General features: G+C 38.6%; 1 protein-coding gene and 1 pseudogene across 1 annotated transcript; one reads left to right on the top strand and one right to left on the bottom strand.

Annotated features, from left to right (window-relative positions):
* Nucleotides 1-423: 423 nt before the first annotated feature.
* On the top strand, nucleotides 424-18,259 carry GINM1 (glycosylated integral membrane protein 1). The gene is made up of 8 exons (XM_010965693.3): nucleotides 424-581; nucleotides 5,111-5,170; nucleotides 5,341-5,437; nucleotides 10,192-10,343; nucleotides 11,064-11,220; nucleotides 11,776-11,909; nucleotides 13,312-13,475; nucleotides 17,559-18,259. Exons 1-8 carry the CDS (start codon nucleotides 462-464, stop codon nucleotides 17,668-17,670), a joined length of 996 nt encoding a protein of 331 aa, XP_010963995.2. The 5' UTR covers nucleotides 424-461; the 3' UTR covers nucleotides 17,671-18,259.
* LOC123619766 (protein S100-A11 pseudogene) lies at nucleotides 14,443-14,752 on the bottom strand (annotated as a pseudogene).
* Nucleotides 18,260-19,485: the final 1,226 nt, after the last annotated feature.

Below are 19,485 nucleotides of genomic sequence, written 5' to 3'. Positions count from 1 at the left end.
CTTAGGCAATTCCCAAAACGTAGAAGGAAGTACCAATTTAATGAAATTTCCCCCCTAAAGGTGATATATCTTATTTCAATGTACAATAGCTTTCTGCTACATTACCATTATTTTCACTTTATAGACATATGTAAATATGTACAGAGAAATACCTGTGTACGTATACAGTATATGCTAATTCAAAAATAATGGCAACGAAAGTATTTACATTTGTTTAGGTGAGGAAATTCTCTCCAAATCAGAGTGCCGGTCTAATGACGAGATCAGGCTTTCTGTGACTTCCCTCGGCCTCTGAACGCTGCGCGGGACCCCGAAGCCCCAGACCTCCGAAGCTGTCGGAGGCTTCCGGGCCCCGCATCGCCCCGCCCCCCAAACGCCCCGCCCCTCGGGCCCGCCCCGCCCTCACCTCCCCGCCTCGCGCCCCCGCCCGCCGCCCGCAGCCCGCCGCCTGCCAGACCAAGATGGAGGGCGCTCTCTGGGCGCCGCTCTCCCTCCGGCTGCTCCTGCTCGCGGTGCTGCCGGCCGCCGGGTGGCTGACGACAGGCACCCTTGAGCCACCGCTGCCACAGAGAGCCCCGAAGGTAGGGCGAGGCGGGCGCGGCTTGGCAGCACCTCCGCCGGGATCCTTGGGGGAAGCCCGGGCCGGGACGTGGGACTGCGGCGTCCCCCTGGACGCCTCCCACCTAGGACAGGCAGGCCAGGGGCTGGGGGCCGGGCCCCCAAAGGAGAAGTGGGGAGAAGCACCCGAGGACGCTGGGGCGGCAGGCGAGGGAGGAGGCGAGAGAGCAAAGGGAGCTCTTTAACGTGTGGTTCAGCCGGTGCCCCGAGACTGATTGTTAAGCAGTCGAAACTGTTGCCCTCCTGGCGGGGGGTTGCCGTCAAAGTAGCCGATCATAAGTGATCTCAACCTTTTGTTATGGCGCCTTCTTGGGGTAGAGCCGGGCTCTGGGTCAAGGCAGTGTTTATGTGCTGGGGAAATGTGGAAGTTGCTTAATGGGAGAGAGCGAGAGCGTTTCCAGGCCACCTGTCTGCTCGGGCCAGCGGAGGGGAGGATGCCTTCCGCGGGCGCGCAGGGCTCCGGGGTGCACGCAAGCCGGGTCGATGGGACGGGAGAAGGGGAGAGGCGGAGAACCCAACCAACCCTGACCCTGACGTCGTCCCTTTGGCGGGTGTTGTTAGAGGGGTGGATCTTCGAGGCTGGTGGGACCAGCCGCATCAGCATCCCTTGGGAACCTGGTAGAAACGCACCAATCCGACGCTCTGGGGTGGGGACCCTGCAGTCTAAGTAAGCCCTCCAGGTGATTCCGAGGCCAGCTAAAGTTCGAGAACCACTGCATGCTTGTCGTGAAGGGTGGCTTGTTCTTACTACTTTTGCCAGTGTGGAATCGTGCTGACTTTAACCAGTGTTTGCCTTTCATCAATTTAATGTGTGGTAGGGAAAAGTTTGAAGACTTTAAAATGCAAATTTTTCCTAGAATGAAAAGCAGCTTTTCTTACTAGTCAAAATTCAGGGGTGACTGACACCATAAATGTCACTTAAAAAATTTGGGGAGGGTAATTAGGTTTTTACCTTCCCCCACAAACGTCACTTTTTTACTTTCAATGTTTTCGAATTACATTACTCTCCCTGGGTATTGTAATAGCATATCTCGGTTTCAGTTCTGTTGGGACATTCCAAGAAGCCACACCATCCCATGTGCTAAGAACCACTTATATCTAAAATATGTGGACCACAGTTGCAGCTGTTCAAAGTTATGAATATGAGACCAAGAGGCCAAATAAAAGTGAAATAATTCCTGAAGTTCTGGAATTTTCCCAATTTTCCAGATTTTGAAGATTAATCATAGTTACTTATGAACCAGAAAGACATTTGAGTCTGTCCCTATAATCTGAAAGAAAATGTTTTTTGACTGCAAGCTGAAAATACACCACACTGTGGCCTGTTAGTGAGTTCATTTTAGTTCTCCTTACGACTTCATTCCACTTTTGGAAAGTCCAGATCTACACTCAGAATTTCATAGATTAAATGAACGCCGTGCAGCCAGAAGGAGAATCTCATTGGAAATGTGTATGTGGGAAGCTGAGGCCTCTGGATCTAAAAATTTTTTAATGTTTTGTGAAAATTCTCAAATGTACAGAACACTTAAAATAATTTGTATAGCGGTCACGCATATTAGATAAGAACTGTCTGGTTGACCGTTGTGCAGTGATGGTGCATGTCTTCTCTCTCCATGACAGTAGTCACCAGACTACTGTGGTTATACAGTATTTGAAATGTGGCCAGTGCGACTGAGGAACTGAGTTTTTAAATTTTTATTTAGTTTTAGTTAACTTAAATGTAAATAGCCACATGTGGTTAGTGGGTACCATATTGAATAATGCAAACTTAGACTACCATTTATATTTACTCATTTTATCACACATCTGTTCACTTGTTCATCTTTGTATCCAGGCTGATCTAAATGTAAGAAAACTGGTTGGAGTGGGGAAAATTCTCCCTGTTCTCTCCTTAGTGACTCAGATTTATTGGATTGTAAGCATTTTTCTGTTTTTTCTTGTCGACTGAATAAATAGGCACAACCTAAAAGTTGAGAATTTTGTTTTATTTGGCAGACAAAACTGAGGACCTAAGGCTGGAGGACAGCCTCTTAGATAGCTTTGAGAGTCGGCTCTGAAAAGATAAGGAAGGAACCAGGATATATAGGAGTTTTTGCAACAAAAGCAGGTAGTCGGAACATCAAAAGATTACTGTTAATTAAAGAAAACCAGGCATCTCAAGTTAATTTAGCTCACTTTTCTACCTTTGGGAAGAAGCAAGAGTCTGAGCTCATTAAATCATTACTTTGATACGCACCTTAACTGTCTAGGGTCAGCATCCTGCTTTTCTCCATCTGAGTCCCCTTAGGGTGCACAGTTGAGGGTGACGGAAGTGGCTGTTGGCTTGATGGCTGCAATGTCCTTTGTTTACTGTACAGCAGGTGACATTTTTCATCCACTGTTTACATATGTAGTTGTCAGAAGTTGAGGTTACACTGATTGTGAAATAAAAAATTTTACAGCATATTCTTCTAATATTAAAATAACTTGGTCACCAAAGAGAGGCATCTAGAGGACACTTATTTTTTTATATGTGTAAATATTTGTTACATATATTTCCCTCAGACTTACTCATTTACTTTAAGACAGGTATCTATTACCTTTACCCTTAGGAAGCCATTGTGTCTCAGATGGGCATCTTGTGAGTGAGGGAATTAGAGGCGAATTGAAAATGGGTAGGGAGAAACTTCAGTTCTGCCACCTGCTTTCCAAGTACACACTGCCCTGGCTCACAAGCTTGAACTTCCAGTTTAGGCAGAGGCTCTCAGGAGGAGCAGGGAATATGACCTGGCTCAGAACTTTGGGTCAGGAGGCAGTAAGGGATGAGAGTTTCTCCTGATATGAAGTAATTCAGGAAGACTGAAAAGACTTTAATTGAACTTGGTTCTCTGGAAAATGTAGTGTGCTAGTGTCTGTTAATTTTCTTTTACAAACTCCATATTCTACTGGGCAAGTGATGTATGTAAATGCAGTAAACCACTGGCAATATAGTGTATGTTCTCTCTTGAAAGGCAGAAGCTATAAAAAGATTTCTTAGAATGTCATCATTGGAGGGTTATCTCTGGGCTGTTATAAGAACAATAGTCTACAGTTAACAGATCCTGTAGTTTGGATAAAGAATGAATTCTTGGCTGGAATTTGGGCATAAAACAATACAACCATTGATTTGATGGTTTATTAAATGTTGGTTTGTTCTAGAGATGAATATATTTGTTCTAGCCCACACTTAGTTCTAGTTTAGAATGGACCAGGAGAAAGCCAGGCTAGGTCTGAGGAGTCACTATCCCAAAGCTTCCTGGGCTCTTATAAGAGTTAGGAAGTGTACAAAGTCATCCTAAATGAATGGTGTGGGCTTACATGTTAAACTCCTATTCCTCAAGTTGTCCCAGGAGTCAAGTCAGCCTCATAAGATCACTTCAGTCTTAGTCTCTCATTTGTTAGAAATATATAAAGTGTTGGGGATGCTCATGGTGCCAAGAAATATGCTTGTGTATTAGTTTGATATTTATGAATAATTTTTCTCTTTTCAAAGTTAAGAATACCCCAAGACAAAAATATTTAAGAGGAATTTTATTTTTATTCTCAGGTAACAATGTCCGTCTGTGAATAAACTTAGGAAAGAATTTGATTTACAAATGACAAATTGTAGTTCCTGTGACCCTGAATACTTAAAATAGTGCTTTCTTCTCTATAGTAAGCATATCCTGAGCAAACTTAACTATTTGAGTAGACAGCTTTTGAGCATACCTTGAGAGGCACTAAAACTGATTGTACTGCAAGTCCTTGTTCAGGGGCACTGGGGGACACGTTACAGAAGGTTGGAGCCGCTTTGTTCATGAAAACAATAAAGCTGGAAACATTTCAAATGTCCACTGATAGTAGAACAGAGAAGTAAATTGGTGATCATTTGATGGAATATTACACAGCACTGTAAATAAATGTCTACAGCTGCATGCATCAATTATTTTTAAATAAAAGAAGTTCCAGAAGAATACATACAATATTACTCTACTTACATAAAGCTCAGGAACAAATAAAACTAAGCACTGTGTTGTTTAGAGAGAGATGTACAAGTAATTCACCTGTAAAGAAAAGCAAGAGATGTTAACATAGAAGACAATGTATGGATTCCTTCTGAAGAGCAGGAGGGAAACGTGACGGAGAGGCTCGTGTGGGAGACTTCAAGGTGTGGATGACGCTCTCGTTTCTAACCTAGGTAGTAGGCACATGAGTGTTAATCTTCTCTTTTAAACTATGTTTGCATGTTATATGTTCAGATATGTGATATAATTTATAATTAAATGGAAAAATATGTACATTATGAAAAATTGGAGTTATAAGTAAGAACATTAAAAACTCTGTAAAAATGAAGTTGATGAGTTTTTTTAAGTGGTCTTTTAATGTCATAAGTGATTCTACACTAAATATAATTGAGGGGAGAAGAAAAAGCGCTGAGTTATTCTCGGCTTGGGAAATGCATACCTGTCCAACTTGTGTGATATTTGTTTTGCAGGACAGCATCAGAGTTAATGTAACTACCCTGAAAGATGACGGGGAGACATCTAAAGAACAGGTTTGTCTCCTCTGGTTATGTTTGTATTCTATCACTGAGCTAAGTATTATGCAGCCTATCTTATTTTTTATCTACACATCCAATTTAGTTAGATAATGTATTTTTGACATGAAGAGTTTGTCATCATTTGTAAACCATTGGAATTAATGTGTATACTGCTTTATTTTAAGGTTGTTCTTAACATAACCTATGAGAGTGGACAGGTATATGTAAATGACTTGCCTGTAAATAGTGGTGTAACCCGAATAAGCTGTCAGACTTTGATAGGTGAGTACTGCTAAATTATTTCCGTAATTGTTCTATTTTTAATAACACTAAATTAGTGAAACACAATTCTTGGATATTCTATATTTCCATTTTAAATTAATAATATATGTCACTACTGGAGTATGTAATAACACTAATGTATTTAAAACTCTTCCTACTTCACATTGATTATTTCTGGCATGGTCACATTTTCTGTGTCATGAGATTGGTATTGCTTGGAACTGCATGTCTGGCAGGTTGATAACTATGTAAGAATGTGCCTAGAGGTGGTGAATGGAGATTTACAAGCAAGAGTCAAAATCTTGGGAGGAGTGCCTATCACAACTGTAAAAAACAGAGAAAAGTGAATTGTCTTTCTGATTTTCTACATTTCAGTTTCTTCTGCCTTTATGTCTGTAACGTTCTCCTTTTTAACCTTGTAAAATCTTGAGTTTAAAGACAAGCAAATGTATTACATTGGAATGTACTATTGTTTGAATGAAATAAAGAATATGAGAAATTTGTATTGTATTCTTATTACCTGTTTTAATATATGCATTTAAAGCAGTAAATGTTTTAAGCATTTGTATCCTGTGCTAGATTCACTATAGATTTTTATTATAATTCCATTCATGGTGTTTTCTAATTGTTGTGATATTTCCTTGCCCTGTGGATCATTTAGAAGTATGTTGCTTAATTTTCAAATATTTTGGGACTTTTTTTTTTAACTGATTCCACCTCTGTCATCAGAGATATACGCTGTATAATTTTAACTCTTTGAAGTTAGAGATTTGCTGTATGGCTTAACATGTGGTCAGTTTTAGTAAATGTTGCTTTCCATGTGTACCTGAAAAGAAAGTAAATTATATAATTAGTTGGATATGGTGTTCTGTATATGTCAGGTCAAATTTGTTAATCATGTTCAGTCTTTTATGGAAATTACAGATTCTTGTTTGTTTGCTCTGTCAATTCCTGGTGTTATGGTATGTTAAAATCTCTACAATATATATTTGTCTATTCTTTCAGTTTTGTCAATTTTGCCTTATATATTTTGACACAATATTACTAAATTCATACAGATTTAGAACTGTTGTGTCTTTCTGGTGAATCCACTCTTTCATCATCACATGACCTTCTTTATCTCTAGTGATGTTCTTGCTTTAAAATCAGCTTTCTCTGTATTATTTTAGCAATAACTGCTTTTTGGCTGGGCATGGGGGGGGGAGGTGGATTGCTTTGTGGTATCTTTTCATCTGTCCACTTTCTTTCAGTCTTTCTGGGTCCTTATAATTAAGGTGAATGTCTTACAAGCAGCACCTACTTGAGGTTTCTTTTTCTTTTTTCTTTTTCTAATTCAGGCTGTCAATCTGTCTTAATTGGAATTTTAATTTATTTGCATTAATGTTAATAACTGATATATTTGGATTTAGATCTTCCATCTTGTTTCCTATTTGTATCTCACCTATTCTGTTTCTTTTTCTTCTCCTTTTTTGCCCTCTTCTGGGTTATTTACTTTTTGTTTCATCGTTCCTCTCTATTTGTTGGTTTTTATGTTATTTTAGTATTCTTGTAATGGTTACCCTTGAGATCAGTAAACTAATACTTTTATTATTTTCCAAATAATGCAGGAAACTTAGAACATTTATACTCCATTTATTCCCTTTCTGCTTTTGTGTCGCTATTGTCATGTACTTTAATTCTTTGGGTTCTTAAACCCTAAGCAACGTAGTTGTTCCTAATATTTTTCTGTCGTCCAGTATTCATTTATGTTTACCTGCATGGTTACCTTCACCGAGGCACTTCATTCCTTCCCGAATATCTGTGTTCCCCTCTGGGGTACTTTTCCCTCTTCCTGAAGAATTCCCCTTAGTATTTTTTTAGTGCAGATTTGAGTGTATGTGTGTGTGTGTTTGTATTTTTACATCTTTTCTAGTGGTTCTCAGTGAGAGAGTGGGTGTACTACGAGATAATCCATCACAGCTGGGAAGAGAAGTGGCATTACTGGTTTGAATGCTGTTCCACTGATGTTGTGTTCATGAGGAGTTTGACATGGAGTGCAGTCTGGCCGCTCTGTGTATCGTGCTCATCCTTCAAGTCATCCCTGTTGTTGCATTGAGCTTATTTCCCTGAAAGCTGAAGTAAAAGCCTATCTTATCAGTCACAGGAATCTTCAAAACACTAAATGCAGCTACAACAAAAAAGTCTTCTATGCTTAATTCTTTTAAAAAAATTCTTCTTTGGTAGATGGATTAGTTATTTATTGCTATGTAACAATTTAACCCAAAACTAAGTAGCCTCTGGCAGTATTATCTCATAGTTCCTATAGGTTCAGAATCTGAACTTGGCTTTGCTGGGTCCTCTGCTTCTAACTCAGCTGGGAAAGATCTGCTTCCTGGCTCATTCATGTGGCTGTTGGCAGCATTCATTTCCATGTGCACTGTTGAACCGAGGCCTCCGCTCCTCTCAAGATGGTAGCTGGAGGCCTCCCTCATTTCCTGGCCACACAGAGCATCTCACAACGTGGCAGCTGGCTTTGTCAGTGGGAGTACAAGAGAGAGTGCCAGCAAGAAAGCGGGCCAGCACGACAGAAGTCAATGTTTTATTACCTAATCACACGAGTGCCGTTTCAGCACTTTTGCTGTTTATTAGAAGCAAGTTATTAGGTCCAGCTCGCACTCAGTGGGAGAGAATTGCACAAGGAAGTGAGTGTCAGGCGGCAAGGGTCATTGAGAGCCACTTTGGAAAGCTGTCTACCTGAGCAGAGAAAGTCCAAATAATGAAGGACTTCTGTTGTTTTTAGTTGTATTCTATAGCATCGGTACCAGATTTGGAGTCTGAAGAGTCTGCAGTTTGATGTATTTATATGACCGCATTTTCTCATCTGTTGAGTCTCTTGCGTCCTAGTGCACCGGCCTTTGGGCATACAAGCAGGCTGGCAAAGAGCCTGCTGTTTCTTGAGGGAGACCAATGGGTAGACTGTGAAAACACTGAAATAGACCATGAGAGAGGGGAAGTCTGCCAGTTAGGAGCCTCAGAGGGCGTGAGGGAGGTTAGGCAGATGAGAGAGAGGAGCGACAAGCACACCATAACGAGGCTGAAGGAGGAAGCCAGGCGGAGAGCCGCCGAAAGGGTTGTGTGGATGCTGCTCTGTTGTGGTCAGATTACTCTGGCCCTGTTGTGCGCGGTTTAAAGGGGGAGCGATACAGGAGGGAGGATAGTTGGGTAAGCATTGTAATAGTAAGTAGCGAATGAACTAGATGTTGAGTGGGGAGGTAGGTAGAGATGGAAAGGACAAAAGAGATACTTGGGAGTTGGAATGGCCTAGAGGAAGCAACTGACTGGGCATAGAGGATGAGGGTAAAGAAGGCAAAGGTAATTTAGTTTTTGTCCTTGGTAGCTTGGCAAAAGGGTGGGTTTATTAACAGAAACGGAAAAATGGAGGAGGAACAGTTTTGTGAAGACTTAGTGAAATCAAGGGTTAGGCCACTTGATTCTCAATAAAAATGTCTGTACCTGTTTAAAAAATTGTAAATGTTAGTCAATACCCGCCAGAGATTTTGATGTATTAGGATTAGAGTGAGGCTCTGGCATCTGTACTGTTCCCCAATTGATCCTTATGTGTAGTTAGGATTTAGAACCACTAGACCAGGTATTTGAACATTATTGATAATTTATGATAGGATATTTATTTTAAATTATGTATTTATAATTCTGGATGAAATCACTGCTTCGCAAAAGCTATAGAATAAACTTGATGCATGTTCTCAAGGAACTCAGCCTAGTTGAGACAGGTTTATAAACTAAGAGCTACACTGCAGGAAAGTTAGTGCTTTAAAAAAAAAAAGGCATGAACTTGAGCATTGTAGAGATATGGTATGTGGAACTACCTAAGTAGAAGTTTATTAAAAAATGGATGGGAGGAGAGTAAGTAGGTAAAGGGAATAGCTCTATAAAGGCACCGAATCAGTTTAAACAGATGGGTCTCTATGCAGAACATGCATCTGGGTTCCTTTTTGGCAAGTAATCCTCAGACAATAACATTTGAGGGACAGAAACAAAATGCTGCTTTTGCAGCAGTTTCATTGGTTTATATTTTTCTATAGTATTTTCTGCCGTAATAGAGTAGCTGTTGGCTCTCTGAACCAGCTGCAGTTTCCACACCCCATCTCCACTGGGGTCATTGTGAGGGTTCTCAGCTAGAGAGGATCATGGCCAGTAGCTGACCCCACCCCATCATCCATTAGTAGGGAATAATTACAGGGCTTTCCCACCCACTTCCCAGTTCCTGCCCTCTGCAACAGAACAATTCATTTACTGGGGAAGAGATTGAGAAAAAAAAACCTCTAGTATCCTTACTGCTTGGTCCCCGTCCATCGCTGGGTTTTGTGAATGAATGGATGGGTGGATGGATGAACGTGCTCACTTTGCTTTGACAATCCCAAATGTGGGAGTGTCTGCGTAAAGAGTTATGCCCTGTTGGTTCCTCACTGACAAAATATGTAGAATAGGAATGATGCTGCTAGTGTGGGGTTCATACAAAATCTAAAGACCATCAAGGACTTTTCCCTTTTCAAATGACTGTAAGCACTGTGAGAATTTGTCAAGTTGTCTTTGTTGTCATAAATCTGAAACATCAGTGAGGTCAGAAATGAAGAAAGACAAAGATGTTGGTCTGCAACTGTCTTGTTCCATGTAAATGTCATCATAATAATCAAATTCAGTAACTGATTTGGTGGCATTTTTTTGTTCAAAGCTGTCACTACTTTTTTTTATAGTGAAGGATGAAAATCTGGAAAATTTGGAGGAAAAAGAATATTTTGGAATTATCAGTGTAAGGATTTTAGTTCATGAGTGGCCTATGACATCTGGTTCCAGTTTGCAACTAATTGTCATTCAAGAGGAGGTAGTAGAGATTGATGGAAAACAAGTAAGATAGTATGCTTATTAATTGGGAATTAAATTGTAAAGATTTGTGCTCACTGTTACACATGCGTTCAGTTATTTTATTTATTCTGACTTCTAATACAGAAAAAAGTACCCTAATGTTGTCTGTATCCAATCATTTAGAATCTTTTGGTTTAGTATATATACTTACTTAGTATAATACTTTATACTTTAGTATAAATCTTTTATCATTTGAAGTCTTAATTTTTAAAAAGATAATGTTCATACATGTTTATATCACTTTAAAATATTATGAAAGTCATTAAGCAGAACAAATAAGTGAAGAGATGGTGGCTGGTAATTCTGCTGCCATTTCCTCTGGCTGTGCCTCTAAGTCAATGAAATGAAACTGGGAGCAAGCTTATAGTAGTGAGTGCTAAAGCACACAGGAGTGTGATTAAAGTTGCAAATTTTTGTTTGTTTGGGGGGAGGTAATTAGATTTGTTTGTTTATTTATTTTAATGGAGGTACTGGGGATTGAACCCAGGACCTCATGCATGCTAAACACTCACTCTACCACTGAGCTAAACCCTCCCCCTCCTAAGTTGCAAATTAAATGCATCAAAGGAGAGGGGAAAACAAAGAAGAATTTTGAGTAGGACAAGTTTTTACTTTCAGAAATCAGAAAGAGAAGTTCAGTTTTAGATTCTTACTGGATTGTGCCATTATTTAAAATAAAGAATAATTGCTATTTTTTTTGTAGGCTCAACAAAAGGACATTACTGAAATTGATATTTTAGTTAAGAATCAGGGAATACTCAGACATTCAAACTACACCCTACCTTTGGAAGAAAGCATGCTGTACTCAATTTCCCGAGACAATGACATTGTATTTACCCTTCCCAACCTCTCCAAAAAAGGTACTTTAAAAGACCATTATTTAAAGTATTAAGGAAATTATTTCTTTACTTGATAACTTTTAAAAATTTTGTTTATTTTTCATTTGTTGTCTTTTTAATCATAGTCAATATGTTTAGAAGTAAGCTTTCAAAAATGCTTTATAACGTCTTGCTTTATATATCCACTTGAGGTCTTTATGGAATATGATCAATGTTGATTACATCAACATTTTGCTATAATCATCCATCTAATCTTTCTCTGGGTAATCATCACAAAATACATAGTAAGAATATTGTTCATTTAGAAGAGGAAGCATCCATTTTTTCCCACTGGCACAGAAATTTAAAAAATTTGACTTTCTGTGTGACAGAGTCATAACTACTGTAACTCCCTATAGCTCTTAATTTGGGGTTCCTTTCTGGCATTTAAATCTAAACAACAAATTTTTTTTTCCCTCCCATGGAAAAATTTACGTTCTTGTTATTCGAAATGTTACTGATATAGTAATCTTAGGACTAGTAGGAGAGACACCAGCATGTGCCCAGCATTTTGTTAACTTGGCTCTTCCTCCTCAGGAGAAAGTGTTAGTTCGCTGCAGACCACCAGCCAGTATCTTATCAGGAATGTGGAAACCACCATAGATGAAGACGCTTTACCTGGCAAGTTACCTGAAACTCCTCTTAGAGCAGAGCCTCCATCTTCATATAAGGTAAAGCAGGTATTTGGGATTATCTTTATATATATTACAAGCATTTATGGTTATGGTAAAGAAAATAAATACCAGCATTTAAAATGAAGTGGAAACCATGAGGGTTGAATCTGTGGGACACTGTTAATAGTGAACTCATCAGTGTGTTAATATGGTATTTTTAGGTATTCGTATTTTCCTTTTCAAGTTCCACTTAATAATATAGTCAGATAGTGATTATCAGGGCACTGGATTTAATTTTGTTTGGGATTTTCAGTTCCAAAGTCTTTCTCATATCCCCACTTGTCTGTTCATTCTGTGATTTCTAACACACACACACACACACACACACACACACACACACACACACACACACACACACAGTCCCCTCAGGATCCTGTACAGTGACTAAGCACACTTGGTTAAGAGTATACTTTGGCTCTGCCACTTACTAGTTGTGTGATTTTGGACAAGTTCCTAGCCTCTCTAACCTCAGTTTCTTTATCTGTACAGTGGGGCCCCACTTAGTTTGTACAGTAATGCCTTTCTCATGAGGTTGTAAGGATTTAAATAAGACAGGTACAAATGTAAATGTGCATTGGCACCTGTTTAGTACTCATATGTTACCAATGACATTACACTGCGGACTGAAGATATTCAGGGTTCAGAGAGAGAATCCTCAAATCTCCATATATGTTAGCTAGACTCCTTACTCAAAATAATTCGAGTTTAAATGAGCAGGGTTTGTGGTTAGTCTCAAAGGATTCCTGAGATGGTTCTTTGACAAGGGTCTCACTGAAAGTTAGGATTGTTTCCTCTGGGTTGCTAGAGAACTCTTTGCTGCCTGAACTCTAGCGCCCTCACTGGCCACCCCACCTCCTTCAGTGAGGGAGGCCCACCAACAGACTTTTGAAAGCCTGTGCCCTCAGTGCATGCCTGAGTTTCTTTTGTGACTCTTAAGTATAGAAATGTGTTTTGTGCATAGTGAATGCCATCTGTTCCAAAGCTACTGATAAATTTGTCTTTCTTCTCTTGTCCTCCAGCTATTAGAAACCCACAGTTGACTGGTCCATTTTATATAAGTGAACTAGCTGCCTTCTTGTCAATTGGCAATTATTTTCACTTGGTTTCTAGTTAGACAACAGTATAAATAATTGTAAAGCATAGTGACATTTCTGTGCCTCGGTTGTTAGAACATTGCTTTTTAAATTGTAAATAACTGTGAGGTACATTTAAAAAGAAAATGCACCCATTTAGTGTAGAGTCAGATAAATTTTGACAAGTGTAGACACCCATGTAACCATCACCTCAGTCAAGATATAATACAATTTTTTATCATCACCCCAAAATTAGAACATAATTTTTAAAGTTTCTTAGAGCTCAAATGAAACTGGCATATCTAATCAAAACTTTTTTTTTTAAGGTGATGTGTCAGTGGATGGAAAAGTTCAGAAAAGATCTCTGCAGGTTCTGGAGCAGTGTTTTCCCCATATTCTTTATGTTTTTGAACGTCATGGTGGTTGGAATTACAGGAGCAGTTGTGGTAATAACCATCTTAAAGGTGCTCGTCCCAGTTTGTGAATACAAGTAAGTATTATTTTTGAACAACGCGAGTATTTTTAATGATGAAAAAGTTGTATTGACTATATTTTAGAGTAGAAAATATAAAACCTTTTTTATTTAGGAAGGGTAAGACAAGTGGGAGGGAAAACAATATTTTTTTTTCTATCCCATCTTCCAACTTTAGCAAAATTAAAAGACATTTATTGGGTACGTAGTATGGTCAAGACACTTGTCTTGGGAATTCAGATATGGATAAGACAAACTCTACTCTGTAAGAACTTTATTAGAGAAAGGAAACAAATACCTATAATGGGAAATGTAATGTGTGTAATAATAAGAAAGAAATGAAACAAGAGGGCTTCACTATGTATTTTCAACCCCAAAGTATCAATTTAAAATGATGTAAATTTTTGAAGACTAGCAGGATATGCACTGCCGCATTGCTTGTAACAGAAAACAAAAGCAAAAGAGGACATGTGAACACGGGGGCTGATTAACGGTTCACCATGCAGTGAGATTCTGTGCACCTTGTAAATGAAGGAAGCCAAAGATGTATTAGATGGGGGGGAAGAAAGTCTGATGGTATCATCCAACTTGGGTAAAACAGAAGTAGTGTGTGTAAATGTATATGAATGCATAGAAAATTTCGGGAATGACAAAGGAAATGTTATTCTAATGAGTGGGAATGAGAGCAGGGGTGGAGAGACTTTCCCTTTTTCCTTTTCTGTGTAGCTTTTTTTTTAACTGTAAGAAAGTATTTTATAAATTTAAAAATGAATTTATTTTTACAAATCATTTTAGTTGGTTTTTTTTTTGTTTTTGGGGGGAGGGGTTTAAAAAACAATACTGTTTTATTATAACAAGCAGGAGTGGCCTGCATGGGGTGTGGGTGCACTGGGCTCAGGGTATGTCGGGCTGTGAGGAGTAGGTAATTGGGAGGCTGGAAGGAAAGAGGCTGAGTCTAGAGACCAGGCCCCAAGGTTCCTCAAATTTACTTCTGGAAATGGGAAGCCTTAATGAAGGAGTCATGGCAAGCTATGGCCAGGCCACCAAAAAGATTAAGAAATTCCTGGAAATCTAGCTGCCCATCACTGTTGGGGTCCAGTTTGTTCATCATGCGGTCCAGGACACCAGGGTCCTTCTGGTTCTTTGTGAAGGCAGCCAGTTCGGTGTTCATGAAGATTAGGAACTCGGTCTTGGAGAGTTTGCAGCTGCTACCATCCCGTCCGGCATACCTTTGGAAAACAGCAATCAGAGACTCCATGCACTGCTCAGTCTCGAGGGCTGGATAGTTTTGCCATGTTGGAGAGGAGCGAGGCACGGGGCTGTGAGCGGGAAGCGGCTCCGCGAGCCCATTTTAATTGTCTTAATAGAATTAAATCTCAATACACATGACTACAATTCTTGTCTTAGCTAAATTACATTGTACTGTGTTGGAAAGACCATAGGATTTATATTTAAAAAAAAAAAAAGACCCAAATTAAACATTTGCTTTTTTTCCACTTGCTTGTCAAGAGGTCTTCAAAATTCCCATTTCTTCATGTGTCACATTGAACTAATGCCTCCCCTTAAAGGATTGTTAAAGGTCAAAGTCATAATGCAAGAAAAACACCTGAGAGTAAAGAAGTATTAGTGCCCCTGCCTTTTAGTTTGTGTTTTCTCTGAAGAATTCACATTTCACGTTTCTTTCTGCTAATGAAAATTCTATAGCTGAATAGTTACTTCCTTTTTCTTTTCCTTTTGGCTGCCAGGAAGGTCAGAACTTTTTTCGGCCTTTATTATGCAAATCTGCATAGAAAACAGTGTTGTAAATTTTTTTATTGTTCTTTTACAAAATGTTTCATTTGCCCTGGGCCTCCTCTGTGAAAAGATGCAATGTAAAATTAAGAACCAAATTTTCAGTATACTTTATCAATGGCAATTGTACTAAGGATACTTTCTGGTAGTAAAAAATTGATAATACAGAAATGTTGAGAGCAGTTAAGTTAAAACTTTTCACTTCTGTGTTCTCTAACTCTTGTATGTAGAGGTAATAATTGTTAACTGGGTATGGATCTTTTATCCAAATCCTATATATTGATGAAATTGTATACTAGATAATTAGAATTGTTTCTCAACCTAGACTCTTATCTGTCCCACAGATTATGTTATTCATTTATAACAGAGGCCCTCAAACTTTCTTGGTTTATAGCTCTCTTAGTGTGCCAGGAATGTTTTCCTGGTGCCCCTACCTAGGCCAGAAGAAAAACTGAAAGAAAAGTATGTTTATATAATTCTTAGCTTACAGATGGGATATGCGTGCTACACAGTACTCTTACCTTGGAATCAGATTGGACACTGCCACCTTCATTTCCTGTTCAACACTAGTTGTTTGTACAGTATTTGCTTTTTATCCCAATAACTGCCTAAAGTCCAGCTTTGCAAATGACTTCATTGAAAAAAGACTGTATAGTACGATCTAATGTTGAAATCGTGAACTACCCTCAAGCTAGTATTACACATAGAGTCTTAAAAATTTTTAATATTCTGTAGTTCTTCTCTGAGCTACCCCAGGGGTCTCAGTGCAGTTTGAGAACCATGGACTTAAGATCTTTTCCTATTAATACGTATATGGGCTTACTTATTCTCTTTTTGGCTGCAAAGTGTTTCACAGTATGGCTATGCCGTAATATAACCATTCCTCCAGTAGACTTTTGGGTGATTTCCAATTTCGTGTTACTTTCAATAATGCTCTAGTGTATATTCTTAAATGTACATATATCTCTTTGCACAGGTGTATTTATGTAGAATAGAGTCCTAAAAAGTGAAATTACTGGGTCAAAGAGTATGTGTGTATGTATATGTGTGTATATATATATTTTTAACATCTTCTCAACACCTGATGGCAATCTTTTTTGCTTTTATACTGTGGATAAAACTCATTTTAATTTGCATTTTCTTCTTACTAGCATCTTTACTAGTCTAAGTCTTAGCGTCTTTGTGTACTTAGCTGTATATGTTTCTCCTGTGACATGCCTGTTATAGCCCTTGTCCGTTTTTCAATTGTATTGCCTTCTGTAATCATCAGTATATAGGAGCTCCTGTCATACATACATAATATGCATAAATATACACTATATGTTTATTTTTAAATCCCAGATTATGGTTTGTCTTTTGCTTTTATTTATGGCATTCCATATCATATGGAAGTTTTGAATTTGGGGTCACAGCAATTAATGTTTTCCCTTTATGGCTTCTAGGATTTTAATTTTTCTTAAATAGACCTTTCCCATCTTGAAATGACGTTGTTTTCTTAAAACATTTTTTTACCGTCACTTTTGTGTATAGTTTGACTTGAGTTCTGATTTTGTTTACCAGAGAGGCCATTGATCTGTTAGTAATTTGCCCGTTGACAGAATTTTAACTTATTATGAACTAAATTCCCTTATACACTAGTCTTGTTTCTGGATTCTCTTCTTCCACCGATCCACTTGTCTGTTGCTGAGCCAGTAGCATGGTTTTAATTAATATGGTTTAATAAAACCTCTGGTAGCTAGTGAGGGCAGCTGCCTCTTCTCCATGTTGTTTGTTTGGAAAAAATGTTACAGCTGTTCTTGCAGTTTCTCCCTTGTGAACTTTAGAATCGGCCTGTTCGGTTCTACACACTTAACTTTTGTTCATGTTTTGATTGAGGTAACACTGAACTTGCAATACAGTTTCTTGGATCCAATCCAAAGCTCTCCCTGGTCAGGTGTTTCAGTAACAGAGGAGAAGTGCTGTCTAAAGATGTAAGGTAGCATTCCAGTGGAGTACTGGTTAGGAAGCTGCTTGGGCCAGTCTTTCTTCCCAACTGGTGCATATCTAGGACTGTCTGCCTTGGGGATCTGTATTTACCCTGTCCTCTCCTGCAGTACCAGGTAAGGAACTTCTCTTACTCCTTTCTGTTCTCTCAATTAGTTTGGTTGAAGTGAACTTTGGACTTAAGTTCATACAACCCTCATGAACTAAATAAGATGAAGCAAAAGCACCTAACCACAGGTGTATATTTAATTACAACTTCGAAGCAGCCCTGTTTTACTTCCAAACTATAGACAGAGGAAATGCTTAATTTTAATTTTTATATTTCAGAGGAATTCTTCAGTTGGATAAAGTGAATATTATACCTGTGACAGCTGTCAACTTATATCCAGATGGTCCTGAGAAAACAGCAGAAAATCTTGAAGATAAAACACGTGTTTAAAACACCATCTTAAATCACGGACTCAGAATTAGTCTATTGGTTCAAATTTGCCACTCGAATATAATTTTCTTGAAATCATTAAGAATCAGTTTGTACCCTAGAAAAATTGCTAAATTCCTAAAACTGCTTAAGACTTGACCTTTACAGTGACAGTTAAACTTCACCTTATTCTGTAATAGGACTGGCTGTTCAGATGATCAATTATTAAGGAAAATTTAAATGAAATGGAAGAGAAGACGTGGAAAAAAGTTGAAACTACCAAAAAGAAAAAAAAGGCAAGACAAAATGCCATGTGCCAATACTTTTCAAGGTGCCTTTGTTAGGGAAATTATATCCACTTAATTACTGTAATATATAAGACTTTATGAAAAGCACTTTATGAAATTCTAATTTAAAAGCTCAAGAACTGAACACTTATTTTTTTATTCAGTAAAATGTGCCTTTATATTATGTGACTCAGTATAAAATCACTGAAGTGTATCATGATTTGATTGTATCCTGTACCAAGACTACTTAACCTTGAATGAACCAAGATTGTAAAATAGTGACATGTTCTCACTCTAAAATAAACTTTTTTTGAAGAAAAAAAGTAGTCTTTTTGGAATAAAAACTTTGCCCACGTGAGAATTACTTATAACAGCTCCTTTCACATGACACTCACTGAAACCAAGGGGCAAATCAGTTAATGAGTCTGTCAATATCATGGAATTACAACGTGCCTTTGTGCTTGTGGTTCTCAGTATAATCCTATTTACCCTGTAACAGTGCTTGGTCTTTTTTTAACTATTACCCATATTGAAGTATGTTTTACATTGTGATCCATTACATATAGTACTTATCTTTACTCCATGTGATACTTTCTATTGTTTTATTAAAATTTTTTTGATTGATTGCAACTCATCATTTAAAACAAACACATTGTTCAAGAAAGAAATGACTGGTTTTTAAAAACACCTCAGATGTAGGCTAAACAGCCTAATGTGGAGGAAGGATGACAGGCAGTAGAGTGAAGTTTCATTCTGCCTTGCTGTTTTTAATGAGGAATAACAGCCCTGTGTAATGTACTATCTCCAAACTATAGACGAATAGTATGCAATTTATAATTTGATCCTAGAGTCACCCAGCTAGTAACACCATATTTTTTATGTACTTCCTTGCTCTCTACATTGCTAGAAATCACCAATTCTAACTCTGTGTGATGACAGCGTCTTATTTCACCCATTAAGCATGGCTTGTAGATTCTAGTGAGGAGAACAGTGTTGTAGGCTTTGCAGTCAGCAAGCAATTCCCATCCTGCCCTCTCGTTACCTGTGAGGCTTAGGACTGTGGCGAGACACTCAGTCTCCTTGAAGCTGTTTTCAGTGGTTGGGATGATACAGTAAGTTTTTTTTTTAGAAGTAACAATAAATGGAAATCTTACCTAAAATTTTATACCATTAACCTTTCTTTATTAACTTTTACTTGCACTATCAACTACTACTTTATTCGCACTTTGTATCCATGAGTCATGGGTTCATGAGTTTCATTCAAGTAGAGTGAGCAGCACGGCCTTAAAGGTATCTAGTTGCCTATAGGGCAGCCTCTTACGTAGGCAGAAGGCAGGCAGGCAGGCAAGGCTGTACATAGATGTAATTTTTTTTCCCTTTTAAACACAAAGTAAAATGAAGGGTATTTACAGCTCTCCCAGGAAGAGGAGGGACGCCAGCACACCACCAGGCAGGAAGGAAAGCACGCCGGGTGTGGTTTCATGCATCAGTTGACGACTTGTATAAAGACGTCCTGGAGTTTGCAGTTACCCACTGGCACCTATGGAGC

This window comes from Camelus bactrianus, chromosome 8, assembly GCF_048773025.1.
Source record: "Camelus bactrianus isolate YW-2024 breed Bactrian camel chromosome 8, ASM4877302v1, whole genome shotgun sequence".
Classification (NCBI taxonomy): domain Eukaryota; kingdom Metazoa; phylum Chordata; class Mammalia; order Artiodactyla; family Camelidae; genus Camelus; species Camelus bactrianus.
Note: the sequence above shows the minus strand (reverse complement) of the source record. Positions and strands in the feature narration are given on the sequence as shown.